This window comes from Aspergillus caelatus (assembly GCF_009193585.1).
Source record: "Aspergillus caelatus strain CBS 763.97 unplaced genomic scaffold BDV27scaffold_293, whole genome shotgun sequence".
NCBI lineage: Eukaryota > Fungi > Ascomycota > Eurotiomycetes > Eurotiales > Aspergillaceae > Aspergillus > Aspergillus caelatus.
Window position 1 is genome coordinate 1 of NW_022475556.1, and position 21,457 is coordinate 21,457.

Consider the following 21,457-nt stretch of genomic DNA (forward strand, 5'->3'; position numbering starts at 1 on the left):
TTTTACTATTATTATTATTATTATCTTCTGTTTTCTTCTTTTCTTCCACTTCCATCTTTCGAAGTCTCTTTATCATGTAGATCTGTCTTGAAGATTGATCGCCTTGAAAAGAAGAAGGACACGGAAGTTTTCATGGTACGATATGGGGACTCTTTATCAGAGGGACTGGGGGGGGGGGGGAAATACTGGGATAAGTTCTTCAGGTTCATTAATTACACGACGATTACTTTGCTAGGGGGCACTTGGTGGTATGAGTTTTTGTCGAGTGATGGATCTTCCCTTCACTATTTTCTACCCAATATCGTCACCATATTACTTACCCATAACCATACCAAACTAAATAGTAATATTTGACTATTATTATTATTACCCAGGAAGCGACTCCCATCCTCCTTACGGAGTACTACTAACGTAGTGATCCTAAGTATGTAACTGTATGTACATAAGAGAGTTCAGATCCTCGAGGATTGATATTAAGTCGAATTAATAGTATCACTGGATATACGGAGTACATTTATTCATAATTATGAATATAGAATTGTTCATTATTATTTGGCGGGTTTGAGTTTCTGGTCCCTTTTCGTCGTATAACAGGAGTATCCGTGAGTACAGTTCTCATTGTGTGAGCGGCTTCCCCTCTTTCTCTTTCTTCCTCTGCCGTCTGGCCCTCGCTCGTGAACCCCATAGAACCATAGCCTTAACACGGCCTCTTATACCTCTGGGGATTTCTTGACTTCACCTGCTCGGACCTTGAGAGGTTCAACACCGCCTCTTACCATTCTCATACTTTGCCTCTTTCTCACCCTCTCTCTTGCTTTTGAAACCTTTTTACCTTTTTCTTTTATTTTTCTCTTCTCGTTACTATTAAAATTTCGCCTTGCGTAAACTGACCGTCAAGTGTCTAGTAGTCCACCACTGGTCACTTGGTCGAATTGAAGGTCAGACAGTACGGGAAGGTGTTGAAGGAGAGAAAGTGTGTGTGAGAGTGAGAGACTGATCCACAGCTTTCAGTACTTTACTATACACGCTGTTAGGGTAAAACAAACAAAAGTCAATCAATCAAAAATTGGATTGCCACAGGAAACTTTGACAACAAGATCGAATACCAAAAATAAACCTCAAATACTGATAGGAATTTAATTTTTTTTTATTTTTACTACTGATGAAGGTGTGTCCCTTTTTCTTTAATTTTATTTTATTGATTTCTATTTTTTTAAAAATTATTTTTTACACCTTTTCTCCTTGCCCTCTTGGATGTGCCTCTCATAAGCTTTTCCTTTCCCCATGATATCACGCTACGTACTGGTTGGTTTGGTTGAACCAATCTTTGCCGCCAACCGACGGTGACCTTAATTCCTCCTACTCACTACCACTACCACCAACTACCACCACTTTCTCCAGAGTTTCCCTCTCTCCGGGCTAACGTAACCGACCATGCTTCCCACTAACAGCGACTTCGTCCCGGTACATTGACACTCGGAGGCCTGGTTATTCACTGCTATTGTTAACCTTCTTTTTTTTTACATATGATTTTTTCCCTCTTTTTTTATTTTTATTTTTTTTCCCTTTTATCCTTTCCAACTATACTCCACACCATACTTCCCTACCTATCGCCTTAACTCTTTTTTCCTTTCTTAAATATTACACTCCCCTCACTCACTCCCTCCCTCCCGCCGCCCCTGAACCCAACCGGCCGTTCGGGGGTCGTGTCAGTTCTTGGTCCCCGTCAGCTCTCGTCCATCGCCTGGATTTTTCAACGCGCCGGCCTTGATCGAATGTGCGACTCGACTTGTCGACCTCTCCCCGGACTCCATGCGTTCAGCTCGTGACCCATTGGACGACACAGACCCTCCATTGTTCGAGGACGGTGGCGCACCGTACGTTGGGTGCCGACATCTGCAAGGTAACATTTTACATGAGTACATGTGTGTGCGTGTGTCTGTCTGCGTCGTACGTGTTTTGTAGCGACCGCTCTCGAGAGTGCCGCTGCTGTCCGATTTTCATCGTGCGTGACGGAACAAGATGGAGCCCGACGGTTCAAATGGGCCCAAACGGAATTCTATACACCAGGGATTCTACAGTCGCCCAGTAGAACGGCGTGCAAGCAAAAAGTCATCATCTAGGGACCGTCACGGCATGGTCTACCCCGAGAGCTTCAGGGATACAGGCATCCGCACAGTAACGCCAGACTCCACCGCGGAGACCGCGAACCATTCACCTCTGTCGGATGCGGAGCATCTTTCTTCAAGCGCAGCCCCTTCGCCTCGTGTGACCGCCAGAACCAGGCCTGCCAATCTAGACACTCGTCGCGACTTTCAATCTTATCATCCCCCGGGCGATGAGGAAGAGTTTCAAGTGGAATCGAAGAGCCAACGGGCGCGATCTCGGACCACCACTTTGGAGGATCAGCGCAGTGAGCTCTCCCCAAACTCATTCTATCTCAAGACCCGGAGCCGCCTAGGCTCCGTCAATACCGCAACGCCCCAGTCAAGACATTCAGACGAACCAACGGGCTCAATCGGCTATCCATCAATACAATCACCCACCTATCTGAGCCAAACCCTCGGGCGTCACCGGGTCAGCCGAGTCTCGGGGGGCTCAAACTTTCTGGCGAGTGTCGCTACCAATCCACCTCCGTCGCCTTTGTCGAGTACCGAATCTGCGAAGATCCTGCAGCTGATGAAAACCACATGCGGAAGGATGCATGGTATTCTTTCCTTTCGGACCGCCAACACCACTGCTTGGACGTCCGGCTACTGCGCCATCAACGTTGCTGCGGGAAGTTTGATATACCAGGCCAAGGGGGAGCCCGCATTAGCTAAGACCTTAATCCCGGACCTTCGCGGCTGCCAGGTCCGCTCCCTTGTCGACCCCGAACTTCGGACGAACTATCTCAGTGTATCTACATTTACCTCTGGTCTTGGGGTGGAATTGAGACCTCATGTGAGCGAAACATTCGATTCATGGCTCGCTGCGTTGCTGTGCTGGCAACCAATCAGGCCAAAAGGCGTTCAGAATAAGATGACCAAACCTCAATCAGTTGCGATAGGTGACCGTCGTCTTGCCGACCGTCGAAGAAACTCTGAAAGCACGGTTCAGAAAGAAGCGGCTATAATCAAAGTGGGTAAGATGCTCCTATGGGATAGACCAAATGCCTCGGGTGCTCGACCTTCGTCTGGTCGCCGGATCTCAACATACCGCCAGCAACGTGCCCTCTCGTCGTCCTGGCAAAGGGTCAGCTGCACGCTGCAGGAGAATGGTGTTTTCAAACTCTTCACTGAATCCGACATCACCTTTGTGCACTGTATCCAATTATCTCAGCTCTCCCGATGCGCCGTCCAACGGTTGAACTCGTCGGTCTTGGAAGATGAATTCTGTATTGCCATATATCCGCAGTATGCGGCACACTCAGTATCGGGGTTGACACGTCCAGTATATCTGGCTCTCGAGAGTCGGGTGCTGTTTGAGGTATGGTTCGTTCTTTTGCGTGCCTTCACAATCCCAGAGCTATACGGCCCTGAAACGTCAATCGAAGACAATCCGGCGAAGGCTCCAGCGTCCGATGCTACCGCCACCTCTATAGCGGACATGTTTCGGATTGAGCGGATGCTCACCGTGAGAGTCACTGAGGCCAAATTATTCCGCAGCAGGTCGGAGGAGCACCCTCGAAGTCGCAAGCAGTCCCGATCTCATAGCAACTCGACGCCAACGGGTACCGTGAACGATTATTATACTGAGGTTCTACTAGACGGAGAGATCCGCGCCAAAACCGCTGTCAAGTACCGCACGGCAAATCCTTTCTGGCGAGAAGATTTCACTTTCAATGACCTCCCACCTGTCTTATCCCAAGTTTCGATACTTGTGAAGAACCCCAATCCGACCCAAAAAGACTGGTCACTTATCGCGCACGGGTCGTATGCCTTGAATCAGGATAGCTACCCTATGCGTGTGTTGGATGACGTTGAGCTGTCCTCTCATGACGCAACATTCGGAAGAGTAGAACTTCGACTGGATGACTTGGAGCCGGGTGTGGAGGTCGAGAAGTGGTGGCCGATCCTTGATGACCGAGACCAACCCGTAGGAGAGATGCTGATGAGAGCTCGGATGGAAGAAACTGTCGTTCTTATGTCCCATGAATACACTCCAATGTCGGAGCTTCTCCATTCTTTCACCAATGGACTTTCCATCAACATGGCCCATATTCTATCTTCTGAACTTACATTACTATCGGAGGCGCTCTTAAACATCTTTCAGGTGTCAGGGACTACCGTGGAGTGGATATCGGCCTTGGTCGAAGATGAGATTGATGGAGTTCACAAGGACTCGACCGCGAACAGGCTTAGATATACTACCAGGATCCATTCCAATGACACAAGAGAGTCTGGTCAGGATAGAGAAGTCCTTGTAAGGGATTTGGGGCGAACCGCAACCGTGGAGGCCAATCTCCTTTTCCGAGGGAACTCCCTTCTTACGAAGGCGCTGGACTACCATATGCGTAGACTAGGAAAGGAGTATCTCGAAGAAACGATAGGGGAGCGTCTACGTGATATAGACGAGAGCGATCCCGAATGTGAAGTAGACCCTTCTCGGGTGCATCGTTCGGATGATCTGGAACGCAACTGGAGAAATCTCATCTCCCTCACCACCAGTGTCTGGAAATCGATTGCGGGCTCCGCATCTCGATGCCCTGCTGAGCTGCGACTCATATTTCGACATGTCAGGGCATGCGCAGAAGATCGTTACGGCGATTTTCTTCGCACTGTCACCTATAGCAGCGTCTCGGGCTTCTTGTTTCTGCGATTCTTCTGTCCAGCAATCCTGAACCCGAAGCTGTTTGGATTGCTGAAAGGTATGCTTTTTCTAGCCTCCAACCGTTCGATTTCCTCGACTAACACAGTACAGACCACCCTCGCCCTCGAGCCCAACGTACTTTGACACTGATTGCGAAAGCTTTGCAAGGATTGGCCAACATGACTACCTTCGGGAGCAAAGAACCGTGGATGGAACCTATGAACAAGTTCTTGGTGGGCAATCGTGCCGAATTCAAACAGTTCGTGGATTCAATTTGTGCAATACCCGCCGACCGACCAACTCCAATCGTCACGCCCTCCTATGCCACCCCAATTCAAATCCTTGGTCGCTTACCCCCCACGTCACGGGAAGGGTTTCCCAGTCTTCCTTTCTTGATAGATCACCCTCGCAGCTTTGCGATTTTGATTCGGATATGGCTTGAAGGGGCCCCTGAGCGACTTAGTGAGATAGAGGATCTCGACCCGGCACTGAAGAAATTCCATGACATGGCGCTTCACCTCGACCGGCGTACCAAGGAATGTCTGAGTAAAGCCGAGCAGGCGGAGCGCCCAAGTGGAGACCTCGAGGTTAAGTGGGAAGAACTAGTTGACTCTATGGAACGGTCGGTCACATTCTACGAGGAGAGCTCGAAACCCACTACACCGGCTACAGAGACGGCAATTGCGGGATCTGCGTCCATCACTGGAAGTCACAGAAATTCAATCGGCTACTTTGCTTCGCGGCCTTCTCTCCCTCGCCGGTCGACCGACTATGCCGCTGATGGTGATGATGATACCCCTCCAAGCTCTTCCTCGGCTACATGGGACCAGAGTCGTGTGCCTTTCTCGATACCACGGTGGTCGGACACGCGCGATAGCACTGGTAGTTCCAAGAATTCTTCTACTTATTCTCTTGAATATCCAGACTCCTCTAAGGCTCGCAGGTCTAGTATAACTAGGGAGACGACGAGCAAGTACCGATTCTTCGATTTTGTTCCGGCTACATCGAGACGCCGGGCGAGGGACCGAGAGCATGCTCAGCAGCAATCTCGGGAAGAGCTCCGGAATGAGTTTTGACGGGCCACCTGGGCTACCTTTACCGGCTAACCCATCTATATAGCCCTTTCGCAAATTACACCTCACGGTGCCGATACAAGGTGACATGGCTGTTACATGTGATTACCTTATCATCCTTTTGGTCACTAGCTTGCCCCCATGGGGCTTTCTCTTCCTCTTTGAATGCGTTTTTGACTTTGGCTTAGGCGACCGTGGAGGCTGAACTGATCGTCCTTAAAAATTTTAGCAGGCGGCAACGGTTTTGTATAACACGGCGGATCTGTGCAAACAAATCCCTGCATCTTACGGTGTACATTCTTCCTTTTTCCCCTACACATGTGCTCATGACTTGACGCGTTTCCCTTCTACTTCTCCCAATTTTTGGAAAGCATTTGTCATGGTGTTGATACCCTGCTCTGATTGCTGTTTTTGACGTGGGAAGCGAGAGATCCTGCGAGCAACGTTGGATGTGAAATATCATTGTCCTGGGTTGCTGTGAACGGCAAGGGTCTTGTTAAACCAAACTGTTGCAAAGAACAGTGTCTCGATTTTATGTAAATAGTGTCTTTCCCTTCACATTCTACTTTTGGCATAGACGAAATGAGTATCCCATTGACGTGGATAGAACACTACTCCTACTGGTTAAAGCCCCTGATTCATGAATGGTTTATTGGGTCTCACCTGAGTTCTGTACATTCGTTAATCCCCAGAGTATCACGGATGACAGAGACCTAAGGAACGACCAAGCAAAACATGGCATGATTCAGGTATATCCAGACTATTCAGAGAAGGTAACAGAGGTCTACAAACACATAATAAATACAACGCTCACAATGTAGTCAATTCACATCCATAAACAGATTTTCCCGCTAGCTGTGCCACCAGCTATCCAATTCTTACTTCGATGGAAAACAGCTACGGCTGGTACGGCAGTGATGCCGTCGCCTCCGAGTTGCGCCAGCTGGTCACCCGAACTACTGTAGACGTCGACAAAGCGGTTCATATTTCCGATGCAGAATCGTTGGATATGCGATTGAGGGTTGATTTGCCATTGAGGCCGGAGACTATAAGATATTAGGTTAGTCCTTGCTTGCACCTGATAATCGTTACTTTTGGATAGGGGTCATACATGGTAACCCATCGTCCAGTTTGACAGTTGTGCCGTACCACCGTGTCGGGTTTCATTTCTGCATCTGAAAGGGTATGTCCTGGCTTCCAAGAAGCAATTCCCTTGGCGCCAAAGTCATACAACTTCAGACTGTCGTCATAAGAAGATGTCGCAACCTGTCCGGCGCTATTGAATGCCGCATGCGAAACTGACAATCGACTCTGGTGCTCTCCCACAGGAACAGGTTCGCGACGCGATAGCTTCCGGATGTCCCAAAGTCGCATGGTCCGGTCCAAACTAGCCGTCGCAAAATAGTGTGAGTGAGTCGGGAGTAGCGAAAAGCCGCCTATCTTCTTCTCAGACAGACTCCAGACGGCTACCGAGTCTTGCTTGGGTGTGCGCATATCGTATCGGCCAAACTCGCCCTCCAGGGTAGTCCAGTAGAGAGTGTTGGGATCATCGGCTGCCATGTCCAGACCAGACAACGGAACATCATCTGACGTTGAATCTGGGGCATACCGTTCCACCGATGTTGTCTTTTCCAGGTCCATCTCTCGGATAGAGCTGTCGTAACTGGCTGTATATAGATGCGTCGGTTTGGACGGGTGGATCACCATGGAACTTATTGTGCGGGTATGTGGCTTAAGGGTGGTCAGGACTGGGTCAGGGTCATCGTCCTCTTCATCTTCGTCGTCTTCCTGCTTCACTGAGGTCGGCTTTTCCTGTGATGCGTCCAGGATGCCGAGGTGACCCATCTTGTCCCCAGCAAAGATCAATGGCTTGGTCTCTGATGGGTGGAATGTCATGGTATAGACTCTCTCGGGGGTGAGCTTGATTCCTATATCACAGTTAGCATACGAAAGCACACGCTTGCACAGCAAGTGTATATCATACGATTAGGCTCCCAAGGCTCCCACAGCTGCAATTCACTCATCTCCTTCCTCAAAGCTTTCAATTCTTTATCCGTTGTCTTCTTGATATCGTCGTCGCCAAACGTCCGCTGATAAGGCACCGCGACGCCCTTCGTAACAACATCCACACCAAGTAAGCCATCCCCACTAAGCTTTTGGCCCGAAACAAATATATCATTCAGTGAGAATGAATCCGACTTCCTCACCCTCTTGGCCCTCTCCGCCTCCTGATGAGCCTGGTGCTGCTCCTCTGCTTTCCGTTTCGCCACCTCACTATCCGCCGCAATGCCCCTCAGACGTGAGGACATGCGCCGCGGCGCAGGTGACTCCTCTTCCTTCTTGACCTTCTTCGGGGCCGGCTTTTTCTTCGTCTTTGCCTGGGATCCGGTGGCGCGATTTGGCAATGTCGGCGTGAAGAGGGATTGCGCATTTAGCGATAACTGCTTGAGAAGCGCATCGCGCTCCGCGATATTCGCAAGCCGTTGCTTTTCAAAATCGGATATCTCTTCGTTACCCATGGCGAAATGCTGGATATTTATATACCTGCAGGTGTTTGCGCTGGTCTGGATTCGTCCGATATAACAATGGGTTTCTGCGCACCTTTTCGCTGGCGCGGAGAAAGTCAGAAAACGCGCGCAGGTATCGCGCTATCACGTGAGCTTTCGGTGCGGTAATTGGCTTTTGTTCTGCGTTAATCTCCATGCCGAAGTTGCAGATGCAAAAAAAAAGCTCAACATAAAGCTTCATCACCACTGCATTGCTTGACTAATAGACGCTTGTTTTTTCTGAACCTTTCATATCGATTATCTCAAAAGCATGCTCAAAACTTTTACATTTTTGCAATAGAACTGTTTGTTGTTTTTGTCTATGACGATCACTATGAGTGGACATCTTCATCGTTCGTTGCTTGCAGTGACAACACGCAATTCACTCGCTCCGTTCCTTTATCAGACTCGCACACTCTCTGGATCTTTCGCTCGCCCGCTACGATGCCGTTCACAGGCATACTCTACTTCGAGCACCAATAACCCCGAAGATCAGTCCCAGACAGAATCTTCGCAAAATGACAGCAGCGCAAATGCGCCAGCAGACTCACAGTCGCAGACCGAGCACAGCAATAAGCCCACAGAAAGACGAAGTTATTTGCAGCAGCGAGCTGCCACGGCCTCGAGGAATGCTCCCCGCATGAAACCGAATCCTCTTACCATGACCCGCGGCGAGAAACAAGTGTTCAGCGACCTGCTGGAACAACTGGGGGCTGTTCAGAAAGATACAATGACAGCTGAAACGCAGAAGCCGGAGCTGAGCGAGGAAGATAAGAACGAAATGGCGCAGATCTCAGAGATTTTCGAGGAGGTGCTTAAGGACATAAAGCAGAAGAAAAAACGCAAAACTGCGACGACGGGTTCTGCGGATGCGCAATCCGCAGAGACAGATACCCCGGTTACACTTCAGAATCTGGAGTTGCAGGAGAGACTCCGGAAGTCTGAGTACAGCAGTGAGGATATTTCGGAGTTGCTGGAGAGCAGTCAAATATCCATGGATGAGGCGATTGAGTTGGTTGTGAAGAAAGAGGCGGGAAAGATTGAGAGCGCCCTTCGGGCAGCCATTGATGAGGGCAAAGAAGATACGGGAGTTTGGGACATCTGCAGAGAAAGAATATTCTCCATGCTGCAGCATCTCGGGGATGTCCGTCTAGCTCAGGGTCTTGGTATGGGCCAAGGTAAGAACCAAGCGGCCGATGCCCCTCCTACTGCTACGGAAACCTCCCATCTCGAGGTTCCCGAGTCCGTCCCAGTGGAACCCGTCGTCACGGCTCTATATCCCAAAATGCTCCTCGTGGCTTTTCGTCTTCTCAACCTGCATTTCCCCAATTCCCCGCTTATCAGTCAATTCCGGTCCACGATCAAGTCGCATGGCCGCGCCTCTGCCGTTCTGGGCAGTTCGACAGGACTTTACAATGAGCTGATCTACTTCTACTGGCGCGGCTGTCATGATATCCCCGGCGTGGTTTCTCTCCTGCGGGAGATGGAGGTGATCGGCGTAGAGCCCAACCACCGCACGTGCGGGCTGTTAACTGGAATCGTCAACCAGCGTGACCGGGACTTGAAGCAGCATTGGAAACGGATGCGGGACGAGAAGCGTGGTTCGCGTCGTGAGCCGTGGTGGGATCTGGCGCCGAACCGGAAGGCCGTACGTGAGTTGCTCGGACCAGAGGGGTGGATGCACCGGATTGAGCGACGAGTACAGGAACAGAGACCTTCACGGTAGCGCTTGTCACACGTGGCCAGGAAACATGGACATACTGTATATTAAGACAATCACATAGTAGAAACATATAAACACCCACCAAGACCGGACGTAGTAATAGTACAAATCATACAGGGCCACCCATTAGATCTTCAATCCCCAGCTCCTGCCCAGCCCTATAGCCGTCGACCCCACAAATCCTAAACACTGCTTGAATCCGGTCAGTTTCTCCCCAATAGCAGAGCTATCCTCAACACGCCGCTCAACGAACGCCTCCGTCTCAGAAAGACCAGGACTCTGATCCCGGGTCATAACCACCTCCGACGACGCATAGATCGCCGCAACAGACAACCGCTTGGTATACCACGACGCATCAACCGAAGCATCACCAGCGAGAGTCAAGATCTCCGACGAAAGCGCATGCAACTCCGACAACGAAAGAGGGATATTACCCGCCAACGACATAAGCGCCAGAGCCTATAATAAATAAATAAAAATTGTCACAATCAGCCACAACCCATAACCAACAATCAGAATCATTGCGCCTCAATCCCCCGGGATAGATAACAGATATGAAACAGATAAGGAAGCACTTACATCCTGCCACTGATGTCTTATCTCAGTGTTCATTCTTAACCTCTCCATGATCAAGAGCTTCGTTTTCTCCTCTACGGACAATTTCAATCCGGCCTTCACCCGCTCATCCTTTTCGAAGAGTCCATTGTCCACGCTTGCGCGCAATAATCCTCGGCGACTTGCTAGCCAGAATAGAACCAGGTCGAACTCGCCGCGCGGGAGCAATTGCACCGAGACGTCCAGGAAGCCGCTATCGCGGGCGCCGAGGGTGAGGGCGTCGCGGGTGAAGCCGTGGGTCGGGACGTGGCGGAGTGCAGCGGAGAGGATGGTAGTTTGGGAGTTGGTATATTCGTGAGGCGGGGGGTCAGGGTGGTGTTCGGAGTGGTATGGCCGTCTGGTTGGTTGTGAAACAGGAGAGGATATGAGGTGCGTTGGAGTAGGGTGACGGCGGGCTGGTCGGGTTTGATGGTGGAGTTGGCGAGTGCATTGGGGGACTGTGGAGCGGGTGGTGCGGAGAGTGGTTAATTGGCGTTTGGAGGTTGAGAGGAGTGCCGCGTGGTAGCGGGTTAAATGGTGCGGTTGTGCCATGGTTATTGAGTGTTCGTGTTTGGATGTTTTGGTCGTTGCGATGGAGGGTTTGGATGTTGTCGGAACTTATCCTGTTGGATTTTCTCGGGTGGGCTTAAGCGGTGGCCTGAGCGGAGCCAAGATTGGAAGTTGACTGGAGTTAGGTTAAACCTCTTTATTGTCAGATGATGTACAATTGTGGGTTGCTTTCTGAGGTACCAGGGTTTTTGGGAATGTTAAATTCTGTCTTTTCTATTTGTTACTTTAATTTTGGAGATGGAGGGCTATTGGAATGATTGGATGTTCATGGATGTTCTTATCAGGTTTGACATGAGGGTTCAGTGTTATTGGAGGAATGAGTTCATGGCCAATTGCATGTATGTCTGCATGTGTGATCGACTGGTGATTGAGACCTAGTAGAATCTCTCGGATACACATTGATCTCCATGGGGTTATTCTAGGTTAATATAGTGTTGAATTAATTCATGATATATAGTCACTAGTTATAGACAGGCTTCAGGTGATTATCTAAGATCTAGAAGCCAAGGTTAAAGAATTCAATCACGAGTTATATAGCTGATTTCCTATTTGGGAACATCTTCCTATCGCATCTGATATGAGAACTCAATCTAGATAACAATGTATAAATATGGATGAGCGCAAAGAGATAAATATATATAGAACCTAGGAACAATGCTAAATGTTCAATTTGCATGTTGAGTCTCTAGTAGTATTAGTTACTGCCATTGCTCTGCAGAGTTTGATCCCAGTGATAGATGAGTGACATGGGTAGGAGATAAACGAGAATTAAATAATATCCATGGATGATCAATTGTTGATTTCATCAGGATGACAGTCAAGCGGCATCTTCATTTCATCTGCGATGGGGACGATGTTGAACGCATGATCACGGAGTCTCTTAATCGTTTGTCCCTGCCGCCTTTCATTACACGACCTCCGTCGGCATAAAATTAATGTAAGTCTCTGTCTCTTGCTTCTCTCCCTCTCCTCTCTTTCACCTCTCATTGTCTTAATTAATTTCCCCCTTCCTTTTCCCCAGTTCTTATTACCCACTCCCGCGTGGAAGTAACATTGACCGGTCAAGGAGAGTGAGAACAGACCGCAAAGAATATTAAGAAAGAAAAGCCAACTTGCAACCATCACCCCTGCCAATATTACAGTGTCGACTGAACTTTCCGGAGGTTCTCCGTTTTTTTTCATTTTCCAATCAATATTATTGATTTTTTTTAATTTGTTTTTCTATTTTTCCTTTTACTCTACTCCCCTTTTTTTTCTCTCTTCGTCCTTCTGATTTGCTCTGGAATCCGGTTTGGGTGTTGAGCATCCGCCCATTCAGCATCGACATTCTCCAGTGACAACAGTCCAGACCTTCCAGACAACTCAACAACTCCTCTCCTCCTCTCATTCTCCTTCCCCATTCTCTCCCCTCTTGATTGCAGCATCACAGACCATCATGGGTGGGTGACTTAATTCTTTTTCCTTTGGTGCTTTTTCTTTATTGGTATTTTCTTTTTATTAGCAGTATTATTTTCTGTTTTATCTCATGCATTTTCTTATCTGCATGATTCCATGACCGTTTGTTGGGTTTTGTTTTTTGGGGGTTTTTTTTTATCAGGATGATTACTATCATTCTGGGTTACTATCAAAACATCTCATCAACATCAGCACTCCCCATCCCCATGTCCTTATGCCACATTGTTTACATTCCCACTCCTTCTGTTTGTCTTGTAATCTAGAATGATGGGTTTCAATGGTTTTCTAGAACCCAATTGATCCTCCCATACCCACTTGAAGTCTGACACCTGCCATACTTGCCCTTGTTTCTCTCTCCCTCCCCTCCCCTTCTTGGCCGTTTGATAGCTACTGCACATCCGCGTCAGTCATGAAAGGTCACCTCACTTCCGGGCTTCCCACTACTGTAGGAACCGGCCGTGCCTTTTTTTGACTTTGTCCCTTTCCCCTCTTATGCCGTGCCTTGGACTAGTAGCCTTACTCTCCACCCATCATCGTCCACCCCCTCCCATCCCGGTCCCTAAGCCGGCTCCTCGGAGGTCGAAAGAAGGGTCAGTCCATCTAAACCTCTTCTGACTTATTTGATTACCCAAAGCTATCCACCGGGCAGAAAGGCCTGCATTTCGGTTTCCCACGGGAACACCAATCATACCGCGTGCTCCTTTCATCCTGTCCTCCCGAGTGAAGGTCTGACAAGACTGGACTGACTTGGACGGGCGCATCCCATTCGCATTCATTGCTTTCCTCGTTGCCCTATTTGTTTTTTTCTCCCTTTTGCTTTTCCTTTTCCTTTCCCTTTTTTTTTTTTTTTTTTTTTTTTAACCCTGCTCCTTTGCTTTTTTGTTCTTCCCTCACACCCCGCCGTTACCCTCCTTTACCTCTTCTCTCACACTCTCACAACCTCTTTCTCTCTTCTCTCCTTTCTCTCTTCTTACTCTAATCGTTCCTCTGTTTCTGAATCCCCCATCCGCGTCATCACTGGTATTTCTTTGTCTTCTTTGCTTTGATTTCCTCGTGTTCTGAGGATCGTCAAACTCGTTGCTTACGTTTAAGGTATAATCTGCAGCTGACGTTTATCGACCATATCAAGTAAGTATTGTCCCCTCCACACTCTTCGATCTTGCATCGTTTTGATATCACCTTCATGATGACGGCTCTATTCTTTTCTTTTTTCTTTTTTATTTCCCTATGATCGTCACTTTTCTCTTTTTTTTTGCCCTGCCCTATGTTGTTAAATTGTCTCGTTCTTGCGCAAGAACTGGTTCACCCAAGAAACCACAACCTATCCGTACCGGTTGGGGGGTGACCATGGGCTAGTGGAGGCTTCCAACTATACCAGCCGGTTTTGGGACGGGGGACGTTTGGGCTCCAGATATCACCCACTTTGGTGTCCTAAAGCAACATAAAGCAATCACATCGGATGTTTTTGTTCTCATTCCTTTGATGTCTTCTTTTTTTTTTTTTTTTTTTTCCTGTTGTTGTTTTCCAACCCAACAATCAGAAGAGAAAGACACCCTGGTGGCAGTGCATTAGCTTCAGGTCTGAAGGACACTCCCCACCTGTCTCGCGGGTCCCGTCCTCCGGGTCCTCCATTCACCATTCTTACTCCATTGCTTTGTTAAGCGCCCCGTCCCCGTCCTCGGCCACGTCACCTGACCTGGCTTTCTCCTCTCCCGGAATTCAATGGGTGTGAAGGCTGCCTTCGGTCCCAAGGTGTCGGAACACCCAATTGCAACCCTGGAAAGCCACCGCGCAGATCTCGTTCTCCATTCACTCGCCGTCATCCTTTTCTAGCCATTCCTATCCCTTTTTCTTTCTTTTCCTTTTTCTTCGCTTTTCCTCCTCCCACCTGTGTCGATGCCGGCCGATTACTACGATACTGACCACGCGCAGCGCGAGAGGTCTCGTTCACCCCGTCGTCGTTCGCGCAGCCCTCGACGTAGCCGTCGCTCCTATTCGCCTCGGAGTCGCTCTCGGAGTCGTGACGATTATCGCCGCAGTGAACGCCGTTCCCGGTCGCCTATGAGTACTGCACCAGGCGCCTCTGGGGGACATTCCGGTTCTGGTTACGGTGGACGCAGCAGCTACCCGCCTCCTCCGAGATCGTTTGAGGACCGCGCTGTCGCCAAAGAACAAATGATGCAATCAGTGCGCGAGTCTTCCCAACAAGACCGTCGGGTCTATGTGGGAAACCTTTCCTACGATGTCAAGTGGCATCACTTGAAAGACTTTATGAGACAGGGTGAGCAGGGTCATATTGTGTCGGATGCGTGATGCGCTTTTTGTTGGATTGGAATCCGTGGCTGACTTGGAGGGGGACTATCTTTCCGCGCCGTACAGCTGGTGAGGTCATCTTTGCCGACGTCTTATTACTTCCCAATGGAATGTCGAAGGTGGGCGCCAATGCGTAGTGTGGCTGGTTCCTTTTCCCCTTTGTGTTTCTGGCTTTTTTCTCCATTTCCCCTGTTGGTTTGTTTTGATGGACTGTTTGGGTTGACGGGCTGGGCCTGGCCGTCCGGGATACTGTAGGGATGCGGGTAGGTTTCTGCACGACGCCCCATTACGTTCACCGGAAGGCATTACTGATCGTCGATTAGGATTGTGGAATACGCGACCAGGGAGCAAGCGCAAAATGCGGTCAACACGCTCAGCAACCAGAACCTTATGGGTCGTCTAGTTTACGTTCGCGAGGTATGTCGAGCCCTTGAAGGCCTCCACAGCGGGCTCTCCCATGTGCTGACAGATCTCAGGACCGTGAACCCGAACCTCGTTTCACCGGTGGCCCTTCTCGTGGGGATTTCGGCGGCGGCGGCGGTGGCCGCGGCGGTTTTGGTGGTGGTTACGGCGGTGGAGCTGGTGGAAGACAGCTCTACGTGTCCAATGTTTGTTGTCCCCTCTTCGTACCTTGGAAGTAATGCGAGATCACGTACGGCAAAGATATTGACTTAGGCACGTTTAGCTTCCATTCAATGTTGGCTGGCAGGACCTGAAGGATCTTTTCCGCCAAGCAGGTAAGTGCAATACAGAGGCTTCCCTCCAAACGGCTTCGTTTGCCCACCTTCACTCCCATTCTATATCCGGAATTTGAATCCGTGATTGACCCAAGAACACTTTACAGCTCAGCAAGGCGCCGTCATCCGTGCCGATGTTCACACCGATGCCACTGGACGCCCCAAGGGTTCCGGCATTGTCGCCTTTGAATCCCCTGATGATGCCCGTAATGCTATCCAGCAGTTCAATGGCTACGACTGGCAGGGTCGGGCTTTGGAGGTTCGTGAGGATCGCTTTGCCGGTGCCGGACCGGGCGGATTTGGAGGCCGCGGTGGCTTCGGTGGTGGCTTTGGCCGTGGTGGATTCGGTGGTCGTGGCGGCTTCGGCGGTGGCCGTGGCGGCTTTGGCGGATTCGGAGGTCGTGGTGGCTACGGTGGTGGCTACGGTGGTCCTGGTGGTCCGGGTGGTCCGGGTGGTCCGGGTGGTGGTGGTGGTGGTGGTGGCCCTGGCTTCGAGGGTGTCCCTTCGGTGCCCCCCAACCCGTTCACGGACTTTGCAACCTCCGGAGGCGAGAAGGGCCCTGTTATCTATGTCCGCAACGTAAGCTTCCTTTCGCACTCAACTATCATCGTGGATCTGTGTACTGATGTGTGGTCATCATAGCTGCCCTGGTCTACCTGCAACGAAGATCTGGTCGACCTGTTCTCGACTATTGGAAAGGTAGATCGTGCGGAGATTCAGTATGAGCCCAATGGTCGCTCTCGCGGCACGGGTGTGGTCCAGTTTGACAACGCAGAAACTGCAGAAACTGCGATTGGTATGTTTCTTGGCTGCATCTTCCAATGCACACACTGACGTTCGTATAGCCAAGTTCACCGGTTATCAATACGGTGGCCGTCCGCTCGGCATCACTTTCGTCAAGTACATGAATGCAGGTGCTGGCCCCGGAGACGCCATGGAGGGTGCCGAGCCCACTGGCGGTATCACACAAGACCAGATCATGTAATAGTATCGTATTCTTTCCTCCTTTCGACGGACCGATGAGGTCGAAAAGTTTGCGATGTAATTACTCCCCGGTCAAATGATTCCATGACCAAATATTCGTGTGGACGCGATGATGCTATTCTACCGTTTTTGATGCCTCTGCTTTTGTCTTGTTTGTTTTCTTCTCTGGCGATCTGGTTCTGTGGGACAAATCGGACCTTGATTCTGCTTGCTTTATGTTCTTCGGGTGAGTTTGTGATTGATCATGGTCTGGCTTTGCTCTGTATCCCACAGCTTGGGTGGGGTTTCCACTAGAAGATTTCGGTTCTGGAGAGGCTCCTTACTTCATTTTCGAGTTGGCTTTGGTAGAAATTGCAATACCCGGTCGTTTAGTGTTACGCCAATGCCAATATTCTCGCCGTTCGCGGTCTTAGTTTTTTTCCAATTAATCGTTCACATTACCCCTGCTATCATCTGGCATTTGCCATCATTATATATTTCAAAAGGCACTGCTGGAACCTACGTAAGTGCGTCACAAGGGCGCCTTAGTACATTGGAGAAAGCCTCCTAATCCATATACGTACAAGGTATATAAAGTACATAAGGCTGGTATACCGCGGAAGCATGCAACAAAGCTAGTAAGACTGTTACTTCCTATACACTTCCAATCTCTGCATAGACCATGATAGACTCGGGTTTAGTTTCGGTACTCCATATCAGTGATATCGTCTGCAGAACCCGTGGATGTATCTATCCTCCCCTCAAGCCATTGGAATATATCAAGCACATACCACTTTATTTTGTCTACAAGTTTGAAGTAATTTTGAACTGCTTACGTCCTAGATTTCCGACCAAATGACCATAGAACTTCATCCCAACGTAATGATATTTCACGCATAACCTAAAATTTTCTTTTTATAACTCATAGTCACTCATTGAACAAAGCGCAAAGCAAATCAACCGATCTAGTAATTCGATCGCATAAAAGCCAAAACTGAAGCATCGCATTCGAATATCCGTCTCTGGATCTTCGATTAGAAAGACAAAAATGAACTCGAACTTGAGGGTAAACGAAAAAACGCCCGCGGAATAACAGAAAGGGGGAATATAATATGATACAGACGAAGAGGAATATTGATGAACCTGAAACTCAAGCGAGACGAGACAAAAAGGAAATTCGAACAAAGGAAATCACATAACCCCATAACATAACCACGCACCCCTGTCCCCTGAGACCTATGAAACCCTTGACCCACGCCCTAACTTGTGAATTCCGTGGATACTGATCCTGTGCCTGGTACCTGTACGCCTGCTTATCCGATCATGTGTCCAACCTTGTGGACTCAAAACGCCAGAAATGATCATTCTTTGTGTTTTCTTCATGCATGGGAAAACTGATTGATCAAAAAAAAAAAAAAAAAGAAAAAAAGAAAAAGAAAAAAAAAAGACGCAGACTGTAACAAGGGAGTGAATGAGCGTGTATGTCATGAGACACACATGCTACTGGTCGGTAGTTGTAAAAATATTTACAGAAGAATTGAAATGTGACAGGTGAGATCAGCTCACCTGCCGGTGGAACCAGCTGTATTGGCCATCCAAGCATCTATGCTGGGACGTTGGCTGGTGGGTAGTGACCCGGAATCTTGAGCTCGAGGGTGGACACGCTGTTTTTGGTCTGAGCGGGGGGACGCCTGCCCTCGTTCGACTCGACGACGCCTGAACCAGGAGCGTTGATGGGCACTGCCGTGGCTGATGAAGCTGTACGGACAGAGGGAGGTCCTTGTCCTTTGTTCCAGCTATCAGTCATAGGTATATCGTGCCTTTGTGAGATTGATTCCGGTCTCTCATCTATCGAGGTGGGGACAGTGTTGAGAGTGTGATCTGTCACATTTGTAGTGGTAGGCACAGTTGAGGTGCTTTCGCCCCGATTTCTCTGTCGTGTCAGAGAGTTATCACGAGAATTGGTTGTCTTCAATCCTGCAATCAAGTTGGGAGCCATATGACCTCTCTCAAATCCGGTAGTATCTTGAGTGTTATCATAGATTTGCTGAGCCTGCGTTTGCTTCTGATGGCCGGCCGTGTTCATCCAAGCGCCATAATAGCTGTCGTGTCTCTCGAACGGTTGGCGCGAGGCTTCACCCACCTGACTTGAAGGCTGCACCTGGTCTATATCCATGTCGCGTTCAGATATGGAGTGGCGTGTGCTTTGGAGAGGGGACTTGGCATCAGGCAATGATCCGGCGGCGGCCGCCAACAGATCTCGCTCGCCGGAGCTCTCTCCACTTGACGGCGACAGTGGGGCCTGTAAATGGCGGTCTATGTGCACATCACTGGGGAAACGGCCGCCCGGTTCACGCGGTTGAGATGCTGGGCGTTCTTGGTTTAAAACCACTGATCCTGCCGAGTAAGGTGTGCGATCCGCTTCATCCTCATCCATAACCCTATCACTGCTTGTGGACGTTCGCCCGTAACTTGCACCACTTACAGTGCGCACATGTCTCCTGACAAACGCATTCCTTGCTTCACCAGTCTTGGAGATCAGGCTTTCGACGTCTTCGTACCACGCCTTCATCGTCTCGTGCGACTCGGCACGGAAGACCCATGAGTGGCCTCGGTGCATCGTTCCCGTTTGTCGCCCTTTCAACATGAATTTATGAGAGGTGGAGTCCGGCTGCGAATGAGAACCAAGCTTTTGCTCCGGGAGATACAGGGACATCACGGGTGTCTGCCATGCCACTCGGTCGGCTGACTTGAACTCATGAAGATGAGTCGGAGACAAGACATACCTGTGTTGAGTTAGTGACAAGAACAACGTCGAGAAGGGAACGACGGGACCCACCAGCCAGGCGTGTAGCTCTTGAGATATTTGCTCTTACGTTCGAGCATACCGGATCTGACCTCTACAGCGGCGGGATGGTCTTTACCAGGGTAAGAGATATTCTCTACGTCCCGAAGCGGAACTCGTGGATCGACTAGCTCGTCGGTCTCTGCGATGAACGAGTTCCACTCGTGGTCGTGTGGCATCGAGATGGGCCCTGCTCGAAGCTTCTCCGCCGCATCGTACGCCTCGTCGGCTTCCCGTGTGAGGATATTGGCGTAAGTTTTGTACGCCTTCTGAATTTCGCTAACCACAATGGATTCCAATTCGCGACCAGAGTTTTCCAAGTTCAAAAACGCCTGCATCAACATGTTAGCAATTATATGTCAATGTTACCCTTCATGTTGGGGCCCATACCCTATGCAAATAGTTTTCTTCTTCAATCTGCTTTTCAATCTGCTTGTCGACACTCAAACGGACGATAAACGGGTCCCCTTTTCCCGCCGTGGCCGCTGGATCCGTGTCGACCAGGCCTAGGGCTTCATGTAGATGACGGATCGATTTGCGGGTGGCGTCGACTTCCTTATCTACCGAGTTTCGAAAATCGCCCGAAAGGCTCCTGATCTCCTTGGTTTTCTTTTGCAGGTCGTTTCGGAGTCCCATTAGCTGAGCGACCAACTCGTTTTCCACCTCAGCAGCTTTGCTCGCTTCCTGATACGCCTGTTTATGGAAATTCCGCAAAATATCGGTCGCATCTGCAAGGCCGCCGGATTTGAGAAACGTGGGGGGCAACGCGGAATTGTTGATGATATTTGACGCCGACATGAACAGCTTGGATCGAGTTTCGTAGGATTTCTGGAGTTCTTTAAAGAACACAATGAGATCCTTGAGGACCTTGCGCCAAGCTGATGTATGTCAGAAACACAGATTCCTGTGTACAAAGGGTACACAGCTGTGCTGTGCTACAGGAAAAGCCTTACCTTGAAAGCGATCTGCCAAAACCTCCGTGGGGTTCCCATTCGTAGGAACAGGGATGTAGAATGCGCTATTCTGATCTTCGACGCCGTCGACGCTATACTTCTCCTTATCGCCCAAGACTAGACTCCGGACACTTCCGGCGCGCAGGCTCCTCTTACTCCCGCTGCGTCGCATACTGCCTCTCTTGCTGAGGGAGGACTTTTTTTTCAAAGTACCGGATCGCGTGGGTGTCGCGGAACGGGAGTTGGACATCTGAGATGCGGAACGCTGTACGGCGGCGGCTGACGGGCCTTCGAAAACGACGGAACCACGTTGGCTGGCGACATCGAACTCCTCATGAAATCGACCGTTATGAGTGACCGGGGGCTCCGCGACAGCACCAGAAGCAAGGTTGTAGCCGGAGTTGGAGGCTATAAAGGAATTTGGTCTAGAGGCGGACCGCGAGCCATATCCCTGACCTGAGAATATGGAATGTGCGGGCTGTGAGATGGCGCCGTAAGTGTCCTGCAGAGGTGTCTGCGACCGGACCACTGTGGCCATGATTGATAGGGTAGAAGAAGAAGAGGAGGAGGAGGGGGGAGGGGGCGGCGGCGAATGGCTTTCAACAAGGCGAGCAATTGGGCGGTGCAAACCAGGCCCGTGATCAAGAAAAGAGTGTGCCTAAAGTCCGACGGATGGTCGATGCGGGCCGAGAATTTTGGTGAGAAGTATAACCAGAGACGTATGTATGGATGTATATGTATGGAGTAGTGTTCAAGAGGTGTCGCTTTTCTAGAAGACAAAAAGAAGGGGAATAGGAGATAATGATCAACCAGAGAAAGTAAAAAAAGAAAACCTATATGAGATTTGAGGAATAAAAAAAGAAAAAAAAAAAAAAAAGGATGGATTTCAATAA

The 21,457-nt window shown here is 49.6% G+C and overlaps 7 protein-coding genes across 7 annotated transcripts; 4 read left to right on the forward strand and 3 right to left on the reverse strand.

Annotated features, from left to right (window-relative positions):
* Window positions 1–1,560: 1,560 nt before the first annotated feature.
* BDV27DRAFT_60293 (GTPase-activating protein BUD2) lies at window positions 1,561–5,930 on the forward strand. Its single transcript, XM_032077062.1, has 2 exons — window positions 1,561–4,849; window positions 4,903–5,930. The coding sequence occupies exons 1-2, from the start codon at window positions 2,023–2,025 to the stop codon at window positions 5,865–5,867; spliced, it is 3,792 nt and encodes a 1,263-aa protein (XP_031922049.1). The 5' UTR covers window positions 1,561–2,022; the 3' UTR covers window positions 5,868–5,930.
* A 555-nt stretch (window positions 5,931–6,485) lies between these two features.
* BDV27DRAFT_60303 (WD domain protein) lies at window positions 6,486–8,434 on the reverse strand. Its single transcript, XM_032077063.1, has 3 exons — window positions 7,849–8,434; window positions 6,976–7,792; window positions 6,486–6,910 (listed from the first exon to the last, which is right to left on the reverse strand). The coding sequence occupies exons 1-3, from the start codon at window positions 8,381–8,383 to the stop codon at window positions 6,691–6,693; spliced, it is 1,572 nt and encodes a 523-aa protein (XP_031922050.1). The 5' UTR covers window positions 8,384–8,434; the 3' UTR covers window positions 6,486–6,690.
* Window positions 8,435–8,593: 159 nt separating this feature from the next.
* BDV27DRAFT_136842 (uncharacterized protein) lies at window positions 8,594–10,147 on the forward strand. The gene has a single exon (XM_032068854.1). It carries the CDS (start codon window positions 8,733–8,735, stop codon window positions 10,134–10,136), a length of 1,404 nt encoding a protein of 467 aa, XP_031922051.1. The 5' UTR covers window positions 8,594–8,732; the 3' UTR covers window positions 10,137–10,147.
* On the reverse strand, window positions 10,148–11,671 carry BDV27DRAFT_136843 (uncharacterized protein). Its single transcript, XM_032068855.1, has 2 exons — window positions 10,713–11,671; window positions 10,148–10,592 (listed from the first exon to the last, which is right to left on the reverse strand). The coding sequence occupies exons 1-2, from the start codon at window positions 11,277–11,279 to the stop codon at window positions 10,260–10,262; spliced, it is 900 nt and encodes a 299-aa protein (XP_031922052.1). The 5' UTR covers window positions 11,280–11,671; the 3' UTR covers window positions 10,148–10,259.
* Window positions 11,672–14,648: 2,977 nt separating this feature from the next.
* Window positions 14,649–16,788, forward strand: BDV27DRAFT_149981 (RNP domain protein; the record flags this gene model as incomplete). The annotated part of the gene is made up of 7 exons (XM_032071157.1): window positions 14,649–15,061; window positions 15,106–15,184; window positions 15,542–15,673; window positions 15,751–15,802; window positions 15,910–16,382; window positions 16,446–16,599; window positions 16,649–16,788. The coding sequence occupies 7 exons, from the start codon at window positions 14,649–14,651 to the stop codon at window positions 16,786–16,788; spliced, it is 1,443 nt and encodes a 480-aa protein (XP_031922053.1).
* Window positions 16,237–17,236, forward strand: BDV27DRAFT_136858 (uncharacterized protein). The gene is made up of 3 exons (XM_032068856.1): window positions 16,237–16,382; window positions 16,446–16,599; window positions 16,649–17,236. Exon 3 carries the CDS (start codon window positions 16,872–16,874, stop codon window positions 17,079–17,081), a length of 210 nt encoding a protein of 69 aa, XP_031922054.1. The 5' UTR covers window positions 16,237–16,382; window positions 16,446–16,599; window positions 16,649–16,871; the 3' UTR covers window positions 17,082–17,236.
* Window positions 17,237–18,222: 986 nt separating this feature from the next.
* BDV27DRAFT_60418 (SLM1 family PH domain-containing protein) lies at window positions 18,223–21,324 on the reverse strand. The gene is made up of 4 exons (XM_032077064.1): window positions 20,565–21,324; window positions 20,002–20,489; window positions 19,606–19,943; window positions 18,223–19,552 (listed from the first exon to the last, which is right to left on the reverse strand). The coding sequence occupies exons 1-4, from the start codon at window positions 21,100–21,102 to the stop codon at window positions 18,370–18,372; spliced, it is 2,547 nt and encodes an 848-aa protein (XP_031922055.1). The 5' UTR covers window positions 21,103–21,324; the 3' UTR covers window positions 18,223–18,369.
* Window positions 21,325–21,457: the final 133 nt, after the last annotated feature.

What these genes read in the sequence shown, in the direction of transcription:
- BDV27DRAFT_60293 (XM_032077062.1), top strand. Translation starts at nt 2,023, where the DNA reads ATGGAGCCCGACGGTTCAAATGGGCCCAAACGGAATTCTATACACCAG. An exon ending in GCTGTTTGGATTGCTGAAAG is followed by an intron (nt 4,850 to 4,902) that starts GTATGCTTTTTC and finishes AACACAGTACAG; the next exon opens with ACCACCCTCGCCCTCGAGCC.
- BDV27DRAFT_60303 (XM_032077063.1), bottom strand. Translation starts at nt 8,383, where the DNA reads ATGGGTAACGAAGAGATATCCGATTTTGAAAAGCAACGGCTTGCGAAT. An exon ending in GGAGCCTTGGGAGCCTAATC is followed by an intron (nt 7,793 to 7,848) that starts GTATGATATACA and finishes ACTGTGATATAG; the next exon opens with GAATCAAGCTCACCCCCGAG. An exon ending in ACTGGACGATGGGTTACCAT is followed by an intron (nt 6,911 to 6,975) that starts GTATGACCCCTA and finishes AATATCTTATAG; the next exon opens with TCTCCGGCCTCAATGGCAAA.
- BDV27DRAFT_136842 (XM_032068854.1), top strand. Translation starts at nt 8,733, where the DNA reads ATGACGATCACTATGAGTGGACATCTTCATCGTTCGTTGCTTGCAGTG.
- BDV27DRAFT_136843 (XM_032068855.1), bottom strand. Translation starts at nt 11,279, where the DNA reads ATGGCACAACCGCACCATTTAACCCGCTACCACGCGGCACTCCTCTCA. An exon ending in TAAGACATCAGTGGCAGGAT is followed by an intron (nt 10,593 to 10,712) that starts GTAAGTGCTTCC and finishes TATTTATTATAG; the next exon opens with GCTCTGGCGCTTATGTCGTT.
- BDV27DRAFT_136858 (XM_032068856.1), top strand. Translation starts at nt 16,872, where the DNA reads ATGACCAAATATTCGTGTGGACGCGATGATGCTATTCTACCGTTTTTG.
- BDV27DRAFT_60418 (XM_032077064.1), bottom strand. Translation starts at nt 21,102, where the DNA reads ATGGCCACAGTGGTCCGGTCGCAGACACCTCTGCAGGACACTTACGGC. An exon ending in TTTGGCAGATCGCTTTCAAG is followed by an intron (nt 20,490 to 20,564) that starts GTAAGGCTTTTC and finishes GACATACATCAG; the next exon opens with CTTGGCGCAAGGTCCTCAAG. An exon ending in AAGAAAACTATTTGCATAGG is followed by an intron (nt 19,944 to 20,001) that starts GTATGGGCCCCA and finishes ATGTTGATGCAG; the next exon opens with GCGTTTTTGAACTTGGAAAA.